The sequence below is a fragment of the Panthera tigris genome, chromosome F2 (assembly GCF_018350195.1).
Source record: "Panthera tigris isolate Pti1 chromosome F2, P.tigris_Pti1_mat1.1, whole genome shotgun sequence".
Taxonomy (NCBI): Eukaryota; Metazoa; Chordata; class Mammalia; order Carnivora; family Felidae; genus Panthera; species Panthera tigris.
In genome coordinates, this window is record NC_056676.1 from 80,864,421 (window position 1) to 80,883,706 (window position 19,286).

Consider the following 19,286-nt stretch of genomic DNA (forward strand, 5'->3'; position numbering starts at 1 on the left):
CTGCACTGTAGGCGGTGGGGCGGGGGGAGGGGGTTTCAGCGGGAGCAGCTACATCGTCACCTTGTCCTCTTATAAATGGCAGAGACCTTTTGCTTCCAGTCGGACGATCTTGGACATTCCCCGGGCTCTTTGAACCCACCTGCGGAAATGTGTTTCCCGGACAGGACTGCCCACTTCCCTTTTGCTGTATTTTTTTCTTCTATATTATTTTCGTTTCCTTGTTTTCTTCTTTCCATGTTCAAAGAGAATTTTTGTTTGCTTAATTGTATTCTTACTCCATTTTTACTGGTTTGGAAGTTAGATACCCTAACCCTCCTCTTTCAGAGGTGACCCTGGCCTCAGATCTCGCACTTCTTACTAGTTCCTTCTGTGCACGTCCGGCCTGTGTGATCCTCCCAGACGCACAGACTCTGGCCAGCACCGTGGTGACGCACACACCTCTGCCCTGCGGCGCTCGGGCTCCCTCGGGCAGCCCCCCGCAGCCACGCCCGGCCACCTCGGCTCCCCTTAGTTCCCCTCCCTAAGGAGCGAAAAGCAACCTCAAGGCAACCTTGCTCTTTGCTTACTTGACAACATCCGTCACGACCTTGTAACATGAGATCACCGAATCAGACTACACGTTTGCGTGTTACCATATATGGGAGTCCAAGAAGTAGAAGATACAGAGAAAACCATGCCACACGGCGTTCGGGGCTCAGTCCTTTGGGGACGAACCCAACTGAGCGGTGCCGGCAAGAATAAAGTTGCTTCCGGAAAGAAGAGCCTCGGTGTCACGACTCTCTGTGCGAGACTCCTGCTGCACAGCCACTTGGCGAGCGTTCTGTACAGGGACACACGCGGCACATGACCCCCAGGCCTGGCCGGTGGGCTCAGAGCCCGCAGGCTGCTCGTCCTCCTTCACCGCTGGGCAGCCCTCCGGCGTGGACACACTGCAGTTTCCATCTACCACGGAAGGACACCTTGGCTCTGTCCGGTTTGGGACTCTCACAAACACAGGTGCTGCGAACATGTGTGTGCAGCTTTTGCTGTGAACGTGACTCTCTGCTTCTCTAGGATAAATGCAACCGGTGGCAGTGTATTTAACTTAAGAAACTCCCAAACGGGCTTCCAGGGTGGCCGTCCCGCCGGTGGTGCACAGGCAGCCCGGGCTCCCCGCGTCTGGGGGTCTCCTCCTTTGGCCACTCGGGCAGGCTGGCGGCGGGAGCTCCTGACGCGCCAATTTGCATTTCTCCAACAGCTGGTGACGCTCCGACGCCATCTATGCATCTTCTTTGGTAAATTTCTACTCAAATCTTTTGCCCATTTTCTTACTGCTGAATTCAGAGAACTCTTTATATATACAGGATACAAGTCCTCTGTCAGATGTGTGACTTGCAAATATTTTCTCTCCGTCAGTAACTTGTGTTCCCAACCTCTGAACAGGGATTTTTGCAGAGGCTAAGTTTTTAACTTTGATGAAGGAACCCTTGAGTTTTTACCAAGTGTAACTATTAACAGAAGCTAAAATTAACCAATATTTAACTTCCCTGCAAATAACAGATGGGATTAACCATTCGTCCCAACCGGCATACTAGCTTTGTCCGACTGTTGGCCTGTGCTTTCTAAAAATGCAACCCGCGAAACAGACGCTATTGTCACAATTATTATTTTATCGCAGAATAACTTTATTATTTCACATGCCCGTTTGTTGGACCCGCCTCCATATTCACCTGTGTTACAGACCTTCCAGCTTTGCTCCCTCCTTCCTGCAGTCCATCCTTCAGAAACCCCTCTGGGGAAAGTCTCCTGGTGGTGAGCCCTCCAAGTTCCCACATGTATGGAAACATCTGCATTTTGTCTTTGCTCCTGAAGGACCGTTTTGTTGGAAACACAACGTTACCTTGACAGTTTGCTCAGCGCTCGGTCAGCCTCCCTCCTGGTTCTGCAGTTGCCCTCGTTGCCGACGTTGATGTAAAACAGTCGCCTCTTCCCTTCTCTTCGCTGCGACGAGATCCCTTCCCTGGGACCCTGGTGTCCACGCTTCTCCCCGCAGGCCTGCCGCCCGCGTCCCTCCGCCTCCCCCGTCCTGGATGGCGGGCTGGACGAGCTCCTCTCTTCGCCGCCGCCGGCTCACAGCTCTAACACTGTAGCATTTCCGGGGTTCCCTTCATCTGTTGTTTGGCACTTTCTGCGACCAGACGCCCGGACACGCGGGCCTCCGTGAACTTCTTTCATGACTTAAAGTTGCACTTGATTTTCCAGACACACTGGGTCGCTTCTGATAACCTCTCATTGTTCACTTTTGTGATTCCATCTTATTTGAAAATATTTCGTAAGAACTATCTATGTTACATGCTTGATTCATTCCAACAGCTGAAGCCACTCTGGGGCCTGTGTGGTCAGCTCGGCGGACAACTGACACCACGGGCTGGCGCCTGAGACCACAGATACGGGCTCCTCCCGGCCGTGGCAGCCGTGGGTCTGAGACCCAGGAGTGGGCAGGGCCGGTCCTCCTGAGGCCTGTCCCCAGCACATGGGGCGCGTCCCTTCCCCGTGTCCTCACGTGGTCGCCCCCCCAATCCCCGTGCGTGTCTGCGTCCTGGCCTCCCCTTCTTGTGGGGACACCAGCCTGGATCAGGGCCCCCGGTGCCCTCCTTTACCTCAGTCACCTCCGCAAAGGCCCACCTCCGAGCACAGTCACCCTGCGGCCCTGGGGGTGGGACTCGGGTGTGGCTCCGGGGACACGGTTCGGCTCATAACGGGGCCTGTTTTGTCATTCCTGGCATTGTTGCTGTGTCCTCAGCTTTCCACTCAGTGGCCCCGTGACTCACGGGGTGACCTCCGACTGTGGGCTCGCGTGGGCCTCTCGTTCTGTGCGCAGCACAGACGCCCGACTGTCCTGTTCCCTCAGTGAAGGGCCCTGGCAGGTCTGGGATCGCAGGTCAGCCAGCCCTAAACTTGTTCCCCATTCCAGCACATTCCATCAGGGCGGTGGGGGGAGGCGACGGCCGGCAGGGAGCCAGGCCAGTTACTTTGTTTATTCTTTGCAAGGCAGCAAAGCATTTTTCTTTCCTTGAGGGAAAGACAGAGAGAGCACGCTGGAGCAGGGGAGGGGCAGAGGGAGGGAGAGAGAATCCCAAGCAGGCTCTGTGCTCAGCACCATGCCAGACACGGGGCTCGACCCCACCACCTCGGGATCATGACCTGAGCCAAAATCGAGAGTCAGACACTTAACCGACAGCCACCCAGGCGCCCTGGAAGCCAAGCTTTTTAAATCGTGGGTTTCCCACATTGAACTGTTCTATACCGGGAGAGCCGTCCGGGCTGGCTAAGCTCCAAGAGCAGATGTGCCCAAAGGCCCGCATGTCCCGAGGCGACTCCAGGGCGGGACCCGGCCTCGCTGGTCTGCGGGGAGAGCCGTGAGGGGACAGGGCAAGGACCTGGGCGTCACCCCTGCACCCCCAGTGCACCCCAGGCTCTCAGGTTTGCCACCTGTACAAGGGGCGCGGTCAGGTGACCCGCAGCCTCTCCGGCCTTCTGGAACACAGCACGGAAGGCCCTGTGGTCAAGCCACAGACCCACAGAAACGTCTCCCGTCTCGGTCGCAGACACCTTCTGGATGCACCCAGATCGGGTGCGAGGCCGACGTCCAGGACCACTCGGCTCCCCTTCTGTGCACAAGGACCCGCACTCGGGGCTGGCCAGGGCCCCTGCTCTCCCCGCATCATCGCCCGGCCCCCTCATGCATCCCTGAGTCCGGGCCGCTGTCCCCGCCATGCTCCTCCCCGGCCCTCAGTGTGCGGCACAGGGCTCCAGCCGCAGGGGCCGGAGGGCGCACGGCAGCCTCAGGACCTGGACGCCCCACCTCTCAGGCCCCAGCAGGGTGGGGTCGCTCTTCCCCAGCCTCACCCTGGACTCTCTGCCGGCCCTGCCCCTCTCACCCGCTCCCCTGGCCGCATTTCTACCCGGTCTTCAGGGCCACTCGGTCGTACCACTGGCTCCCATGGTGGGGTCGCCCGTTCATCTCCCTGCCTTCAGTAACAGAACCTCCATTTTGGGCTAAAGCTATAAAGATACTTCCCAGCTTCTATTAGGACTTAGTGGGGGCACCTGATTAACTTCCTAGCCCATGGGAGGAGACGCAAGGAGAGGCGTCCTCGGAGGGAGTGGATGTGCCTACTTATCCCTTCTCTTCATCCTGCTACCTGGGACATGAGCGCAATGGTGGGAGTCCTGCAGCCATCCTGGACCATGAGCATCGCCACGGAGCAGGGGGCCATAAGCCACGTGGGTCCTCGAGGACCACAGGGCCACCCTGCCGCGCTGGACCACTCGCCACAGAAATCTCTTAAGTAATTAAGTCATACTTGTAGTCATTATCTACAACATGCTACTCGGGGTTTCTTCCAAATACAACCAGATCTAGTTTTGACTTCTACACAGAAAACACTTACCTGACACGTGTTTACTTGCTTAGTGTCGTTTCCTACAGCAGACCGTGAGCGCTGGGAGGAGAGGCCTCTGGTCTCCCTTGGTCACCTGTGCATCTTCGCACTTAGTACAGGGCCAGGCCCCAAGGGGGCTCCTGATGGACATTATGGAAGTAAGTGGGGCCAGGGCTCAGGGTCAGGGCGCAGCATGTGATCAGGGTGAGGGGTCAAAGTGTAACAACAGTCAGGGCTCAGCATGTGACCAGGATCGAGGACCAGCGTGTGACCAGATCAGGGCCCAGAGTGTGACCGGGGCCAGGGCTCAGTTTCCACTGGAGGTGGCACAAGCAAGGGGCAGCAGTGCTCATGGACAGTAGGGAGGTGAATGTCAACCAGTCAGGCACGTTTCATCGGACAAGGACAGCCCATCCTTTCCACCCACAGAGAAGACTAACGGTGGCTTCGAGAGCGTGTGGAGAAGGATCCGAGGTTTGCGGAGCGGACGGAAGGCTTCGCAGGGCGGGGCCACCTGAGTAAGGCGGCCATTGACAAACGGCACCACCTGCGACTAGAGGGAGAGGAGGCTGCGAGGGCGGCCAGGCCGTGTCGTGGGGGGCAGCTGGCTGAATCGCCAGAGAGCTCTGGCTCCCTTCTGTAGACAAAGTCACCGACACGCTGCTGGCTCACGGTGAAAATGGAAAACCAGAAGAGGGTCCGCCCAATGTGCCAGTGACGCGGGTCCGGGCCCTCCTCAGTGCGGGGGCTTCCCCGGGAGCCCTGGCACCAATATGCTGCCCGGCCCAGGCCGATCCTTCAGGCTCCTGCGTGAAGGATTTTATCCACAAGGGTCAGGAGAAGGAAGTAAAGGGGAGGCGGGCAGAGGGCACGAGGCCCAAGACCAGCGAGGCCCTGGGGAACCCTGCCCTCCCCTCCTGGCCCCCAACAGCCTCCCAGGCTGTGTGGCTGCAGCCCAAGCTCGGTCTGAGAGGGCCAAGGACTGGCCCCAGCTCCCTGAGGGACCCCCCCTTCCCCCCCCTCCCCCCCCCCGGGGCACAGGAGGTAACGGAGAGAGCAGATCTGAAAACCCAGCAAGCGCTCAGGGCTCCCTGCCGGGGCCGAACACAAAGGCACAGCCCGCGTGAGGAACAGGACCGGGCTCCGTCTCATTTGCTCGCGAGCATCACCACCGGCAGGGCTTTCTCCGTTGTTATTTTATGCTTATGTAGGAAAAATAATTCTTTTTGCAAGAAACATCAGTAGGTACAAAATGGTATCCCGCCCCATACAGTACCAGGTGACATATATGCACACGTGTGTCTGTCAGACCACAGATCTAACACCGGGCAGAAATGACCGCAGGCTGCAAGACGGGGGCGTCCTGGGCAGAACCAAGAAAACCGCAGGAGCCCAGCCCACAGCGTCCACACGTCCAGGAGGAGGAGGCTTCCGGCGGGCCCTCCGGGTCACCCTCTGGGGACCTTCCTGACACCCCGCCGAGCCACCCCTCCAGGTCTGGGGACACCCAACCCTCTATAGCCCCGGTGGCCGCAGGGGGGTGCTGGCTCTGCCCTCCAAGGCACTCGGCACAGCAGGTGAGAGCGCGGGACGGGAGCGGAGGCCGGGCCCCGCCAGCGCCCCTCCGCGTCTTCCAGCCACGACGTCCCTGAGTAGACTTCTGTCCAGGACCCCCGACCGGCCCCAGAGCCTCTCCCTGCACGAGTGTGTCCTGTGTCCTTGCCGGCTCCATCGAGGCCCCAACTCCGCCCTGCTGTCCCCCAGCCTGCCTCTCAGGAGGGCTGGGGTCCCCGCTCCTCGTGCAGCCCTCCAGGGACCAGACCCTAGACCTCCTCTTCCACCTTCAGGATCATCCCTGAGAAGACCTCCAGGCCCGGGTGGGGGCCCTGGGGGCTGCCCTGGGGGCCTCTGGTGGGCCCAGAGCCCACTCCCCCAGCGGGGCTGCCGTCCAGGACTGTGGGCGAGGCTCCCCGGGCCGGGCAGGCCTCCACCAGCTTCTCGAGGGTCCGGTTGAGGGCCTCGACGCCGTCGGCCAGCCGCTGGGTCTGCTCGGCCAGCCTCTGGAGCAGCAGGTTCTGCTGGGCCGTCAGTGCACTCTGCTGCTGAGACCAGTGGGAGAGCAGGGCGCCCTGTCGCCGATGGGAGTCCAGCAGTCGCCGCTCAAACTCGGAGGCCTCCGCTGCGGGCCTCCCAGGGGGCGGGGGTGGCACAGTGGAGGGCGGGGAGGGTCCAAGGGCCCCTGGGAATGCAGCTGCAGGGGGCACCGAGGCCGGAGAGGCTGGCGGGGAGGGTGAGGAAGCAGGTGCAGGGACAGTTCCTCGTAGGTCCAGGGGGTCAGGTTCGGGCAGGCTTGGCCCATCCAGGGTCCGCAAGGGTAGCCACAGGCAGCTGGGGGCCTCGTCTTCCTCGTCCGCTGGTGAAGGGGGACAGGAAATGTCAGCCTCCGGCAGCCATGACTCTGGGGCAACACCTCAGAGGGATGGGGAGGTGACGGGTGGGGGCCCTCTGCACATGGCCCTACTTTGGTCTCCTGATGCCCCTCCATGGTGGGCAGCAGTACCCACATGAGGAAACCAGGACTCAGAGGTGAGTCTTCCTCTAGTAACACTTAAGTCCAAACCTCAGCCTGGCAACCGCAAAGCCTCGGTGCTTGTCCCCCATGCCGCCATTTGTCTACACTCCACCCAGCTGGCTGTGGTCTACCATCCAGTCTGTCCATCTGTTCACCTCCGCATACTACCCACCGATCTATCTGCCCATCAATTTCTTCGTCCGTCATCCATCCATCTCCTTCCTTCTTTTCATCTCTCCTTATACTCATCCACCAATCTTCCTTCCACCCATCCATCCACCCATGCCTCCGTCCGTCCATCCATTCACTATCCGTCTATCGTCCATCTACTCATCCATCCACCCATGCCTCTGTCCACGCGTCCATCCATCATCCGTCCTCTATCGACCCATCCATTCACCCACCCCTCTGTCTACCCATCCATCCATCATTCATCCTCCATCCACCCATCCATTTACCCATGCCTCTATCCATCCATCCATTCACCCACCCACCCACAAATCATTCATCCACCCATTCGTTTACCCACACCTCTGTCCATCCGTCCGTCCATCCATCCATCCATCATCAGCCTTCCTCCATCCACCCACCCGTTTACCCCTGCCTCTATCCACCCATCAATCCACCATCCGTCCACCCATCCATTTACCCACGCCCTGTCCACCTATCCATCCACCCACCCATTTACCCATGGCTCCATCCATCCATCCATCCATCCATCCATCCATCCACCCATCTGTCCATCCACACCTCTGTCCATCCGTCCATCCATATCCATCTTTCATCTACCCATCCATTTACCCATGCCGCTGTCCATCTGTCTGTCCATCCATCCATCCATCCATCCATCCACCCATCTGTCCATCCACACCTCTGTCCATCCGTCCATCCATATCCATCTTTCATCTACCCATCCATTTACCCATGCTGCTGTCCATCTGTCTGTCCATCCATCCATCCATCCATCCATCCATCCATCCACCCATCTGTCCATCCACACCTCTGTCCATCCGTCCATCCATATCCATCTTTCATCTACCCATCCATTTACCCATGCCGCTGTCCATCTGTCTGTCCGTCCATCCATCCATCCATCCATTCATCCATCCATCCATCCATCCATCCTCCATCCACCTAGCCATTTACCTATGGCTATTCACCCATCCGTCCATCCACGCCTCCATTCATCTACCCATCCATCCAGGATCCCATCCATCAACCTCTGAGTGCACGCCTCCAGCAAGTAGATGTTCCAGGAGGGTGGGAGGGTGTACATGAAGCAAAGCTTTCCCAGTGCAGCAGGAAAAGCCCTGGACGTGAAATCCTACAGCCTAGGCTCCAAAATCAGCTTTTCCCCTTGAGACCCATGTGGCTTTGGGAAACCCTTTTGCTCTGGACCTTCAGTCCTCAATCTGCACCTGAAAGGTCTGGCTAAGGACTAATCCTCCCTCCTGTCTGGGTGTGGAGGTTACGTTGGTCAATGCCCCAGGGAAAACCTGAACCTGAAACGTGGGGCTATGTCATGCCCTGTCTTGGTGGACACTTCCACCCCTCCATCCAGTGGAGGTGAGAGGAAGGACATTCCTGCGTGGCAGCAGCTTTGGGCCGCACCTGTCAGTCTGAGCCCCACTCACCTCACCTAGGGCACAGGGGCTCCTGAACTGCCATGGAAATGGGGTGGGGACGGCATCACCCCAGAGGACAGGGTCCGATGAGCAACATGGGGCTGGGGTAGGGGTCTGAGCCTGATGAGGTGTCCACGGACACAGGTGGCCCCCATGCCACCTCCACCGCCTCCTGCTGCTCCTCCTGCTCCGCTGTCACACCTCCTTTCTGGGGTCCTGGCATCTGCAGGTCCTGCTCGGATGGCCCCAGGGCATTCGTGGAGGGAGCCACCCTGCTGGCCTGTTGCTTCCCTCTCAAGACGACGCTTTCTGTTGGTGAGGGCTTCGGGCAGGCACTGCCACTCGGAAGAGTTTCCATCAGAGAGAGGCCGGGCCCTGAGCTTCTGGCAAGTCTGTGTCGCTTCATTCGCAACCTGAACCTTCCGCTCCGGGAGGCCCCGGAAGGACCAAGCCTGGTGGAGAGGCCCCAGGTGACGGCCTGGCTGCCCTCGGTGTACCACAAGGTGGCAGGGGCCGTGGGCCGGGCGGGGAGCACCGAGCTGCTGTTCTCTTGCCTCTGCTCCCATCTTGCAGATGAGACCTTGCCACGGCCCCTGTCTTCTCCTGGTGTGGCACTGACCAGCTCCCACGTGTGACCCACCCATAGGCACCCTGACTTCAAGTCTGACGGCCATTGACGGAGAAAAGAGGAAGCCGACACGGCTTTGACTTCCCGGAGACCCAGGGAACGAGAGCCCAGGGAACCATCCGCCCACCTCTCCCGAGAGCCCTCTGCCCCGCTCCTGCCCGCCACGGCCCCCACACAGGGGTCACGTCCAGCCTGTGTGTGGCATTCTGAGCTTGCCCGGGCAGCTCCTCCTTTGGCCTCCGAGCACAGCGTCCTTTCCACCGAGACGACCCCACTTGGCCTTCAGGATGGAGCGTGTACTCTCCCAGGAAGCCGGTCCTGCTCCGCTAGCCCGGGGTCCCCCTGTCGCCAGGCTGGACCATCCGCGCCGCCCCACCCCCCCCTTAGGATGTCCACTGGTGGAGAGGCGGGCTCCATGGGGTCCATCTGCGTGTCAGAGCCCAGCGTGGAGCAGAGAGCAGTGTGTAAGCGATGAGTGAATGGGCGCTGGCTCCCCAGCCCTCCCTCCCGGCCGGACCAAGGCCCAAGCCCGCCTGGCCTGATCAGGTGCTCACATGGTCGCCGCGGGTCAGCACAGAGGCCCAGTGGTCCGTCCCCAGGGCCGCTCTAAGCCCCGTCTCAAGCGAACAAAGGTCTGATATTTGCTCTCTCTCCCTCTGAGCCACCCAACTGGTCCCAAGCCAAGCTCCACTGGCTCCAAGAAGGGAGGGTCCCTCCCAGCTTCCAGCCCGGGGCCAGGCCAAAGGCAGACCCGAAACACACAGGCACCTAGACTGCAGGTGCAGGAACAGGAGGGTCGGAGGAGCCCTCTCCACGGCCGGTTCCCTCTGGGAAGGAGGCAGACACTGCCCGACACATGTTGCCCTTCTGGGGAAAAGAGACCACAGAGCTTTCCATAGGGCACCTCGGTGAGAGTGGTCCTGGGAAACCATGGGTGTGCACCCACACAGTGAGACCTCCCGGGCGGGCGCCGCTCACACTCTCGACCAATTCCCTCCCTGCAGCTTCCACAGAGCTAGCCGGCAAAGGCCCTGGCCGCCTGCCTTCGCGGGGGTGCAGACGGCGGGCGACCGTGCACAGCGTCCTGGGTGCAGACCCCGCCGGCCTGCCTCTCCCCTCCCAGACACCGGTCCACCTCGGCTCGGAAAAGACCCTGTGGGCGTGCCCCTCCCACGCACAGGGCAGGGCCTGGGCCTCCCAGGGAGACAGGGGACGGAGGGGGCCACGGGCCAGCCGGGCCGTCCCCTCAAACTGACTTACTTGGTGCCGGCTGGCTCCGGCCAGGAGCTCGCTGGCCGCCTCTGTGTGCGAGGACGCAGCCTCAAGGCTGGCTTCAATACTATCTGCAAATCAAGACAACGGAAGCAATTACAGAGTGGCGACCCTGAGGGTGTGACGAGGGCGAGCCCAGGGAGCCCAGGCCCAGGGGCTTGGAGCGGGGCCTGCCCTCCCGTGGCCACTAAGGCCCCGTCCTGGCCTCACCAGAGGCCAGGTGAGGAGTCCAGACTCCAGAGAAGCGGAGGCTGCAAGGCGCTGGGCCACCTGGCTGGGGCAGGCGCTGGCTGCCAGAGCCGTCAGAAGGTGCCCTCGGGGCAGGGGCCACCCACTCGGGAAAGATGGGGGCCAGCCTGGAAAGAGGCCCGGCCCTGCTACTTTTCTGCGCCCTCGGGCCGTCCTCCAACTCCTGACCATGGCCCCTGCTTCTGAGAAGGGGCCAGAGCCGCCGTGAGGACGACCGTGACCGGGTCCGTGAACGCAGGTGCAGGGGGCCGGGCAGCGGCACGCGCTGGCCTCTGGCCACTTCAGCGCGGGGCTCCGGGCACGGGCCTGGTGGGGGTGTCCACACAGCCCCTGACACCTCACACCGGCAGCAACACCTAAGCCACCGTCCCGAGGCCCAGAGCGGCCCCAGGAAACCAGAAAATTCCACTCAGCAACGCTGGCGGGAAAGAGGCGGCATCATGAGAACGTGTGCCGAATTCATAACCAGACCCATTCGGAACACGCAGCCAGGCCGCGGGGCCATGCGGAGCAACGGTCAGCAGAGACGAGGACGTTCGCCCACGGTGGGAACTGGCTTGGAGTCCCGGTGAGGGATGCGGCTACACCGTTTCCTCTCCTACCACCAGGGATCCTGGTGGCGCCGGACAGAGGGAGCGTGTGACCATAGCAAGAGGCGCTCTCTCCCCAGACCGGCTGCTCTCACTGCTGGCCACTGCAAACGCCCGGAGTCCCCTCTTCAAGGAAAAGGAGACAGGCCTCCGAACGCCTGAACTTTGCTTAGGACTTCGGAGGCAGAAACAGGTCAGTTCGAGTGGCACCCCTCCCCCGGGGCACCCCGGGCACCACCTGAGCCGAGCGACGCGGGAGGCCCGAGGCCGGGGACAGAGAAGGTGCAGATGGACACAAGTGCCTCTGGGGCACCGCGCCCTCTGCCCAGTGGGTCGCTCTGCGGGGGTGTCTTCCCCGGGGCTCCTTCCCGTCGGACTAAGCACAGCCCCTCCACGCGGAGCCCCACTGGAAGGAGAGGAAGGAGAGCTTGGCCCCTCCTTGCGCCGGGTCACCCCTGCTTCTCCCGCAAGTGCGGCGCCCACCCCCCAGCGTCCATCCAGGCCCCCGCCCCTGCCACGGCCCAGCTCCTATGCCAAGAAGCCACCTTGCACCCCCAGGCCATGGGCGGCAGCAGCCCCACCTGGCTCCCGCTGAGGAAAGAGGCGGGTGCACGGGGCAGGAACAGCTGCTACCATGCGCAGGAAGACAGCAGGGCCACGGCCGTGCCGGGCGCTGGGGGCCGCACTCCTAGCTGGTGTCTCCCGTGCCCGGCAACCACACGGAGCCTGGGCTGCCCCAGGACCCTGCGCTCAAGCTCCGACAAAGCCCAGGTCTGGTCTGCACCCAGCAAGGTCCTGGGGACACCGAGAGCCCAACTCTGATGGTAAAATACTGCCCGGATTCACAAGTGGTCCCCACAGCTGAAGCCCAGCTGAGACCAGGAACGGGCGCACTCAGCACTCAGCCAGCAAAGCCCTCCCCAGATCACAGTTCTGCCCCTGGCCACCCGCTCACAGCCAGCTCCCTCGTCCTGAGCCCCAGGGGCAGCCAGGCAGGCATGGGGCACCCCGGTGCTCCACTGGCCGTGAAGCACACGGCCTCTGCCTCACCTTGGAGATCCCAGGTGGGTCAAGGGCAAATTGCAGGAGCCCTGAGCTGACCCCCAGGCCCCCTGCAGGGCTGCTCAGTGGGAGCTACCTTGCAGGGCTCTGCTGCGGAGAGCTACAGGGCATCTGGGCACCGGGCCAGGCCTCCAGGGCCCAAACAGACCCCCCATTAGCACTGCTCCCCCAAACATTGACAGAAATCAGGGGGATGCACCCCAAGGTGCAGCAGATAGCACCCTGTGGAGGCCCCACAACACTGTCAGCTGGCTGTCCTCACCCCCGTGGTCTTGACGGGGCCCCTGCAAGCCTGACCCTGCCCCAGCCCCTGGACCAATGCTGACCCAGATAGAGGAACTGGTGGGACCTTCAGCACCAGTCTTTGCACAACCCCCACCCCCCCGATCAGGCTTTGCAGACACCTCCCTGCCCCATAGCTCAGCCCTGCCAGGGAGGCCGGCCCCATGCATTCCCATTCGGTGACAATCAGCACTGTCCCAGGAGGGACACTCCCAGGAGGAGCCCCAAGTGCTAAGAGACCAGTCGGCTGTCCCCATGGGGCTGCAGGGTCTAGGGAAGGGGGCGCCTGGCTCAGCAGGGCAGACAGAGTTGTCTGGGCTGGACTGGGCCCCATCATCAGCCAGCACAGGGCACCTTCAGGAGCAACACAGCCACCAAGTTCCTGCCCTGCTCCAGGGCTGGGGACTCGGGGGGTGGGTCCGGGCACACCAGTGCCACCTCTGCCAGCACCCCCTCCAGTGGGCACACCCTGGACCCCAAAACCGGGTCTTGCTCTGCCTGTAAGGAGAGTGGGGCGCCCCCCAGGATGACAGGCTGGCCGCGATCAAGGCCAGCCCCCAGGGACGGCAGCAGGTCCACACACGTCCCCCAGCGGGTCCACCAGCAGCTCCGAAGCGGCCATCCGTCATCAGGGGCTCGTGGCCCTGTCTCTGCAGGGCCAAGTCCCGCGGTCCACTCCGCGGCCTTCACGAGGGAGCCGTCCTGCTCCAGGCTTCATCCCCACCAGGCTTCCACCAGTGGCCCGAGAAGCGCAGGGTTCGTCTTGGCCGTGAGGAGGGGCGCGGCCCCCGAGCAGACTGACCAGGACGTGCAGAGGTGTCTTGAGGAGGAGGAACAGCAGGAGGGAGCACTGAAGGAGGCGGCACAGGAGTCCGAGGCGGCACCACTCTGGAGGCCAGAGGAGGCTGGGTGCGGCAGAAGAGCCCATCGAGCACCCTACGCTTGCCTCACCAGGCACAGAAACTTCCAGCAAAGGGGGGCCCTGGGGGCGGGCGCGTGGGCTCAGAGTGGGGCGTCAGTGTGCCTTGGGAAGCTGAGAGCCACCAGAGACCGGCCTGGCCTGGTCTGGGCCCTGAGGGGCCCTGGGGAGAAGAGCCCCCACAATGAGAGCACAGGAAGGGGTCAGAGGTCAGGGGCGGTCTCCCCCGCCCCACACCAGGAGAGTGGCACTGAGTGGGGACAGGGAGAGGAGCGCGGCCCCTGGTCGTCTGCTCCCTGAGCCTCCAGAGGCACCTGGCTGTGCTGGGTCACGGTGGGGGCACCCCCAGAAGGGTCCCAGCTTGGGGCCAGGATGAGCCTGACTTTGAGCCCCAGCTCCTTTGCTCCCCACGTGGGCCGGCCCCTCCCCGACCCGAGGCTCAGTTTCCCATCTGGAAGCAGAAAGGCCCCACGTGGGTGGTGGTCACGCCCACAGGCCCGCAGCCCTCCCCTGAGCGTCCTACTCCCCAGAAGCCCGGGCACGGGGCGGGGGGGTGGGGGGGCAGGCCCGGGGCGGTGGGGGCCACTTACTTGGCAGGGGCTCGGCAGCCTGGCCCTCGCCTAGGGGGGCTGGGGCCGAGAAGGTCTCGGCCACCATGCGCTCGACAGGGGTGAGGACGAGGCCGGGGGCCCGCGGGCGCTCCGCCAGCTTCTTGCGCACCGCCCCTCGCAGGTCCCTCCACTTGTGCTTGAGGTCGCCCAGGTCCCTCCGGCAGTAGCCCAGAGCGTTCACGGCCTGCAGGATCTTGCTCCACACTCGGTGCTTCCGGGAGGGCGTGCCCCGCAGCGCCCCGAACAGCAGCGGGTAGTGGCGGGCCACCCTCTGCACCAGCACCTCCGTCTCCTGGGGGCTGAAGTTGGGCTTGCGCGTCTTGGTGCGGGAGTGAGGGCCCGGCCGCAGGGGCGCCACGGCTGGCTCGGGGCTGGAGCTCCGCCGGCACGTGGCCCTGCCGCTGCTGGACCCTGGAAAGGCACCAGAGGCTGAAGGAGCAGGCGGGCCGGGAACAGCAGAGCGCCGCCCGGCTCACGACCCCAGGCGTGCACTGTGTCCACGGGAGCGCACACGGGCCCCTGCCCGTCATCCATCGTGGTGGGATCACCCGCGTCAGCACGCGGCGGGATGCCGAAGTCCCAGCCACTCCGGTCCCCAGGCCCGGACCACAGTTGCCACAGGTCGGCCCTTGCCCGTCCCTCTCCCCTTCCCCGCCTGGAGACGGCCCCTCCCGATCAGCCCGTCACGGGGACTGAGTGACCATCTGGGTGACATGCGGGTATCCATCTGGAGTGGACACGCACTCTGCATGCCCGGAGACAGCCACCCAGAGGTGGAACCAGCCGCAGCAGCTGTGCTGAGGCCAATGGGGGCGAGGGGTGGGGGACGTGGGCCCAGGCAGGGGTCTGGGGAGAGAGCGCCTCGAGGGCACGCTGGAGCCGCCCGCTGTCCAGCTGTCGAGCAAACCCCTGCCTGCAGCCCAGGCTCTGAGAAGGAGGGAAGGGGAAGCCTGCCGGACAGCAGCCCCAGGAGGGAGCCGGCCCCACCCTCCCCTGGGGGTGCAGCATGGCCAGGGGGACGGCCGGGCTGGATGCCAGAACCTTGGAACGGGGGTGCAGAGGCTGGCGGGGGGCTGCCTATGCCGGCCAGTGGCTCTGGCCTACCCCAGACACTCTGGGTGCCCAGGCATGCGAACAGTAGGAGGGCCCACGTAGCCACGTAGGGTACAGAGGCCAGGCTGAAGGGGGCTGAGGTCCTCATGTGGAGGGAACACAGAAAGAGCAGGGACATCAGCCTGCTCCCGGCACGGCCCTGCCCCCACCGCACCCATTTCCCAAGAAGCGGCCCCTCCAAGGTGACTCTGGGCGCCACACGTCCAGTGCTCTCTGCCGAGGCACCTGCTGCAGCCTCGACCCCTCCCCCACCCAAGGACAGTTTGTCCTCGCCCGGGAGGGGGGGTCCCTGGGTGGGAGAAAGGCCCGGGCTCTTCAATGAGCAGAATGGATGGGCCACCCTCTCGCACGAGGCTCCCTGACTCCGGCCTTCCTGAGGGGCTGGGGAGACCTGGGGACATGGAGAAGGAGGGCAGCAGATCCTCAGGTGCCTGGAACTGCCCTGGGTCTCATTCATCCAGGAGGCGGCCCTGCCCACACCTGGGGGAAAGGGCAAGGGGCTGTGGGGCAGGTGGCTCAGATACCCACCAATGGCATCTCCTTGCTCTGACACCATGGAGGCCAAGTCCTCGATAATCTGATTTACATCCAACAAGTCACTCTGTGGAAACAAGAAGGCAGGTGTTAGGTGCAGCGGTCAAGGGCACAGCCATCAGGGGGTGCTAGGTGAAGCCAAGAAAGCCTAGGGTCCCCCCTCCCAACCAAGTCAGAGACAGGGCTGGGATCTGAATACTGTTTCCTGACTCCGAGGCCAAACCCCAAGCTCTCTGAGAATCCCAGGGCTGTAAGCTCCCTCACTGGGTACAGAGGACCCAGGGTTGGCCCTCAGAGAGCTGCAGTCAAGTGCAGAGCAGTGTCACCAACACTGCCTGCACCTCCTACAGGCCCATGAGTCCTGTAGACACCTTGTTCCCCACACTTGCTTTGGGGCTCCTTGATAGAAGGATACCTTTCCCTCTCTGTACAGCCAGCACCTGGCATAAGTCAGCACACGGGTGCCACTCAAGAAATCCTGAAGAAGCAGGATGGGTTGATGGATGGATAGATAGATGTATGACTGGATGGTGGACGAATAATAGATAGATGGACAGACGGTGGATGCACGGATGAACAGTGGATGAGTAGATGAGGGGATGGTGGGTGGGTGGGTGGAGAGGCAGGTGGATGGATGGACAGTGGATGGGCGGATGAACAGACGAGTCGGTAGATGGTGGACAGGTGGATGAATAAACGATGGGTGGGTGGATGAGCGGGTGGTGGATGGATGATGGATAGATGGCGGATGGATGGACAGGTGGGTAGATGCGGGCAGATGAACGGATAGATGGATGGGTGGATAGATGGTAGGCAGATGAATAGAGTGAGTGGGTGGATGAATGGATGGATGAATAAATGATAGATGGGTAGGTGATACAGGGGGATGGATGGGTGGATGGATGGATGGATGGATGGATGGATGATGGATGGGTAGGTGATACAGGGGGATGGATGGATGGATGGATGATGGAGAGACGGATGGAGACGGTAGGTGGGTGGATGATAGACATTGGATGGTGGACGGATGGCAGTCCCACTGCCATGGAAAGACTGAGTGGCTTCATGAAGCTGGTGAACAGGGCAAGGACTAGAAATTTGGCCCGGGGGGTCTTGCACCTCACTCCTCCATGCTGCCCAACTGCTTAACTCCATTTGCCAGGAAACTAGCAGTGATGCTTGTGAGGGACACGGCCACTCCGTTCACAGGCCACATGCTGGGGGCATGTCACACACCATCCTGAGGCCAGGTCAAAACGCCCAACTGACAGTAGACGTTGGGCGCTCAAGAGGCTCCGTGACCTCCGGGGCCTCTCAGACGGGGGGAGGGCTGGTACCGGCACCGGGGCCCACTGGCTCCAAGGCCACCCTTTTTCCGAATGCCACCCTGCAGGGACCAGCTCTTCCACTGGCCAGCCAGGTCGCCCTGGGCAAGACCGTTCACCTCGGGGCCAGGTTTCCTCACCTACCATGTGATCCAAACCAAAGCTTCCTCCTTCGGTGCCTGGCTTGTGGCCAGGGATGAGCCCCAGTCAGGGAAGGCTCCTCCAGGCCAGTGAGAGGGGCGGGGAGGGGGCGGTGAGAACCCTACCCCAGGCCCACCCACTCTACAGCTCATTCTGGAACTCAGATCGATTTCCACAGGGGTCGCTGCAAAATATTACGGGGAAACTCATTTTCTTTTTAGGAGTGTTCTCGGAAATGAAGCAATTAGCATGATCTCAAACCCACGTGTGCTACCAACTACAATTCAATTACATGCTTAACCATGGTGCAGGCAGATGGCCACCCTGTGGAAGCGGCCCGTGGCCGGGAGGGTGGCCGTCAGGGTGGAGCCTGTGGGCCTCAGCCCCGGGGACTGCAGCAGGTGAGTGGGTGCTGGGCAGCCCTGGGCCTGGGCCCATTTCTGGGAGCTCGGTCACCACAGCCTCCCCTGAGTGAGGCCACCGGTGGTGGGGGGGGGGGGGACACCCAACCTAGGCTCCACCCCCACCTGGAAACGTCAAGGTCACAAGATAAAGGCTGCAGGCCCAGCGGGGCCTCAGTCAGACTGCCTGCCACCCAGATTCCCCAGCCTCCGCCCCAACCCTGTCAGAGGCTGGGCTCAGACCAGCCACACCCAACCCTGACCTTGCCACTGAGGCCTCTCTCACAGGAGGCTGGCCCTGGATGCACTTGGACTCGACTCTTGGGGGCCTTTCTACGCTAACTCAGTCCCCCCTTATCGTGCGTAAGCACGCCTTCTGGTACTCCCACTTTGCAGACAGGTCAGGCAGGGAAACCAAGTCACCCACAGGTTAAGGGACTCTCCCAAGGGCATGTGGCTGATAAGTGGTGAGCAGCAAATCACCTGACCCAGGTTACCGCCCACCTAGACGGCACTGCTGGAGTGACACAGGGAGGTCGTGGGGCGCGGCTGCCCGCACGGGTGGGATTAATGGGCACGTCCGGCGTTGCTTCCCACGGGCAGGGGCCACTGCGGGCCACGGCTGGCGTGGTGCTGCCCGCGGCCCTGTCCGGCCCACAGGGACACAGCCTCGGCAAAGGACAGGGCAAAGAGGGGCGTCGTTGAGCAGGGGACACGAGCCCGGTGCCCCCCTCGGGGCCTGCCAGGGTAGAGGTGGCCACCGTACAGCCGCTAGCACGGCACTGACCCCAACAGGCTGGGACAGGCCCAGACGGAGCACAGAGGCCCCATCTGGCTCACGTTCTGGGCTTCGGGGGAGACCTCCCTTACAGACGCGGCGGCCGAGGCCGCCTTCCCACCTGCAGACACACCGGCGCCGTGGCTGACGGCCGGCCTTACACACCTTCCCTGCCGGGGCCCGACTCGTCCCAGGCAGGGGGTTCCTGCGGCAGGGAGCCCTCAGCACACCGCCAGAGCCATCCACGGCCCGGCAGCTCAGGCCGGGGGTGCCCATCCGGGTCCCTGCCCTCGCCCCCAACCACGGCGTAACACCTGCCGGGCCCGCACGTGGGGCCCTGATCGAGGGACAGACGGAGCCGGGGGGACTGCCACCTGGGCCTGCTGGCTGCTCCCGACTGGCCCAGTGGACCGGCAACCCGGAGCAGAGACGGCGTGGTCTGCTGGCACGAGCGGGGGTTCCCGGAGCCCTCGGTGCCCTCGGTGCCCGGGGCGGCAGCAGGATGGAGGAGGGGACCTTACGCGGGGTGACCCACGCTGGACCACGGGTCAAGGGCACCCGCAACTCAGGGCTGCGCGCCTGGGAGGTTCCCACGCACAGGCCCCTTGGCGGTCAAGGTCACCTGTCACACACACACCCTTCTTTATTCTGGGCCTCCCTCTTTTCAAAACGCCCAACGCTCAGACCCCTGACCCTCACCTGCCCCCGAGCGGATGGCTCAGGCGACTCTGCAGGACCAAGGCTGGCCCTCGTCCCAGCA

At 62.6% G+C, this 19,286-nt stretch overlaps 1 protein-coding gene across 1 annotated transcript in view; it reads right to left on the minus strand.

Annotated features, from left to right (window-relative positions):
- Positions 1 to 5,536: 5,536 nt before the first annotated feature.
- The window catches only part of TSNARE1 (t-SNARE domain containing 1), a 102,060-nt gene continuing 88,310 nt past the window's right edge, over positions 5,537 to 19,286 (minus strand). Inside the window, 3 exon segments of the mRNA XM_042973238.1 lie at positions 5,537 to 6,837; positions 14,214 to 14,645; positions 15,876 to 15,948. Coding sequence (XP_042829172.1) covers positions 6,248 to 6,837; positions 14,214 to 14,645; positions 15,876 to 15,948 — 1,095 coding nt within the window. The 3' untranslated portion in view covers positions 5,537 to 6,247.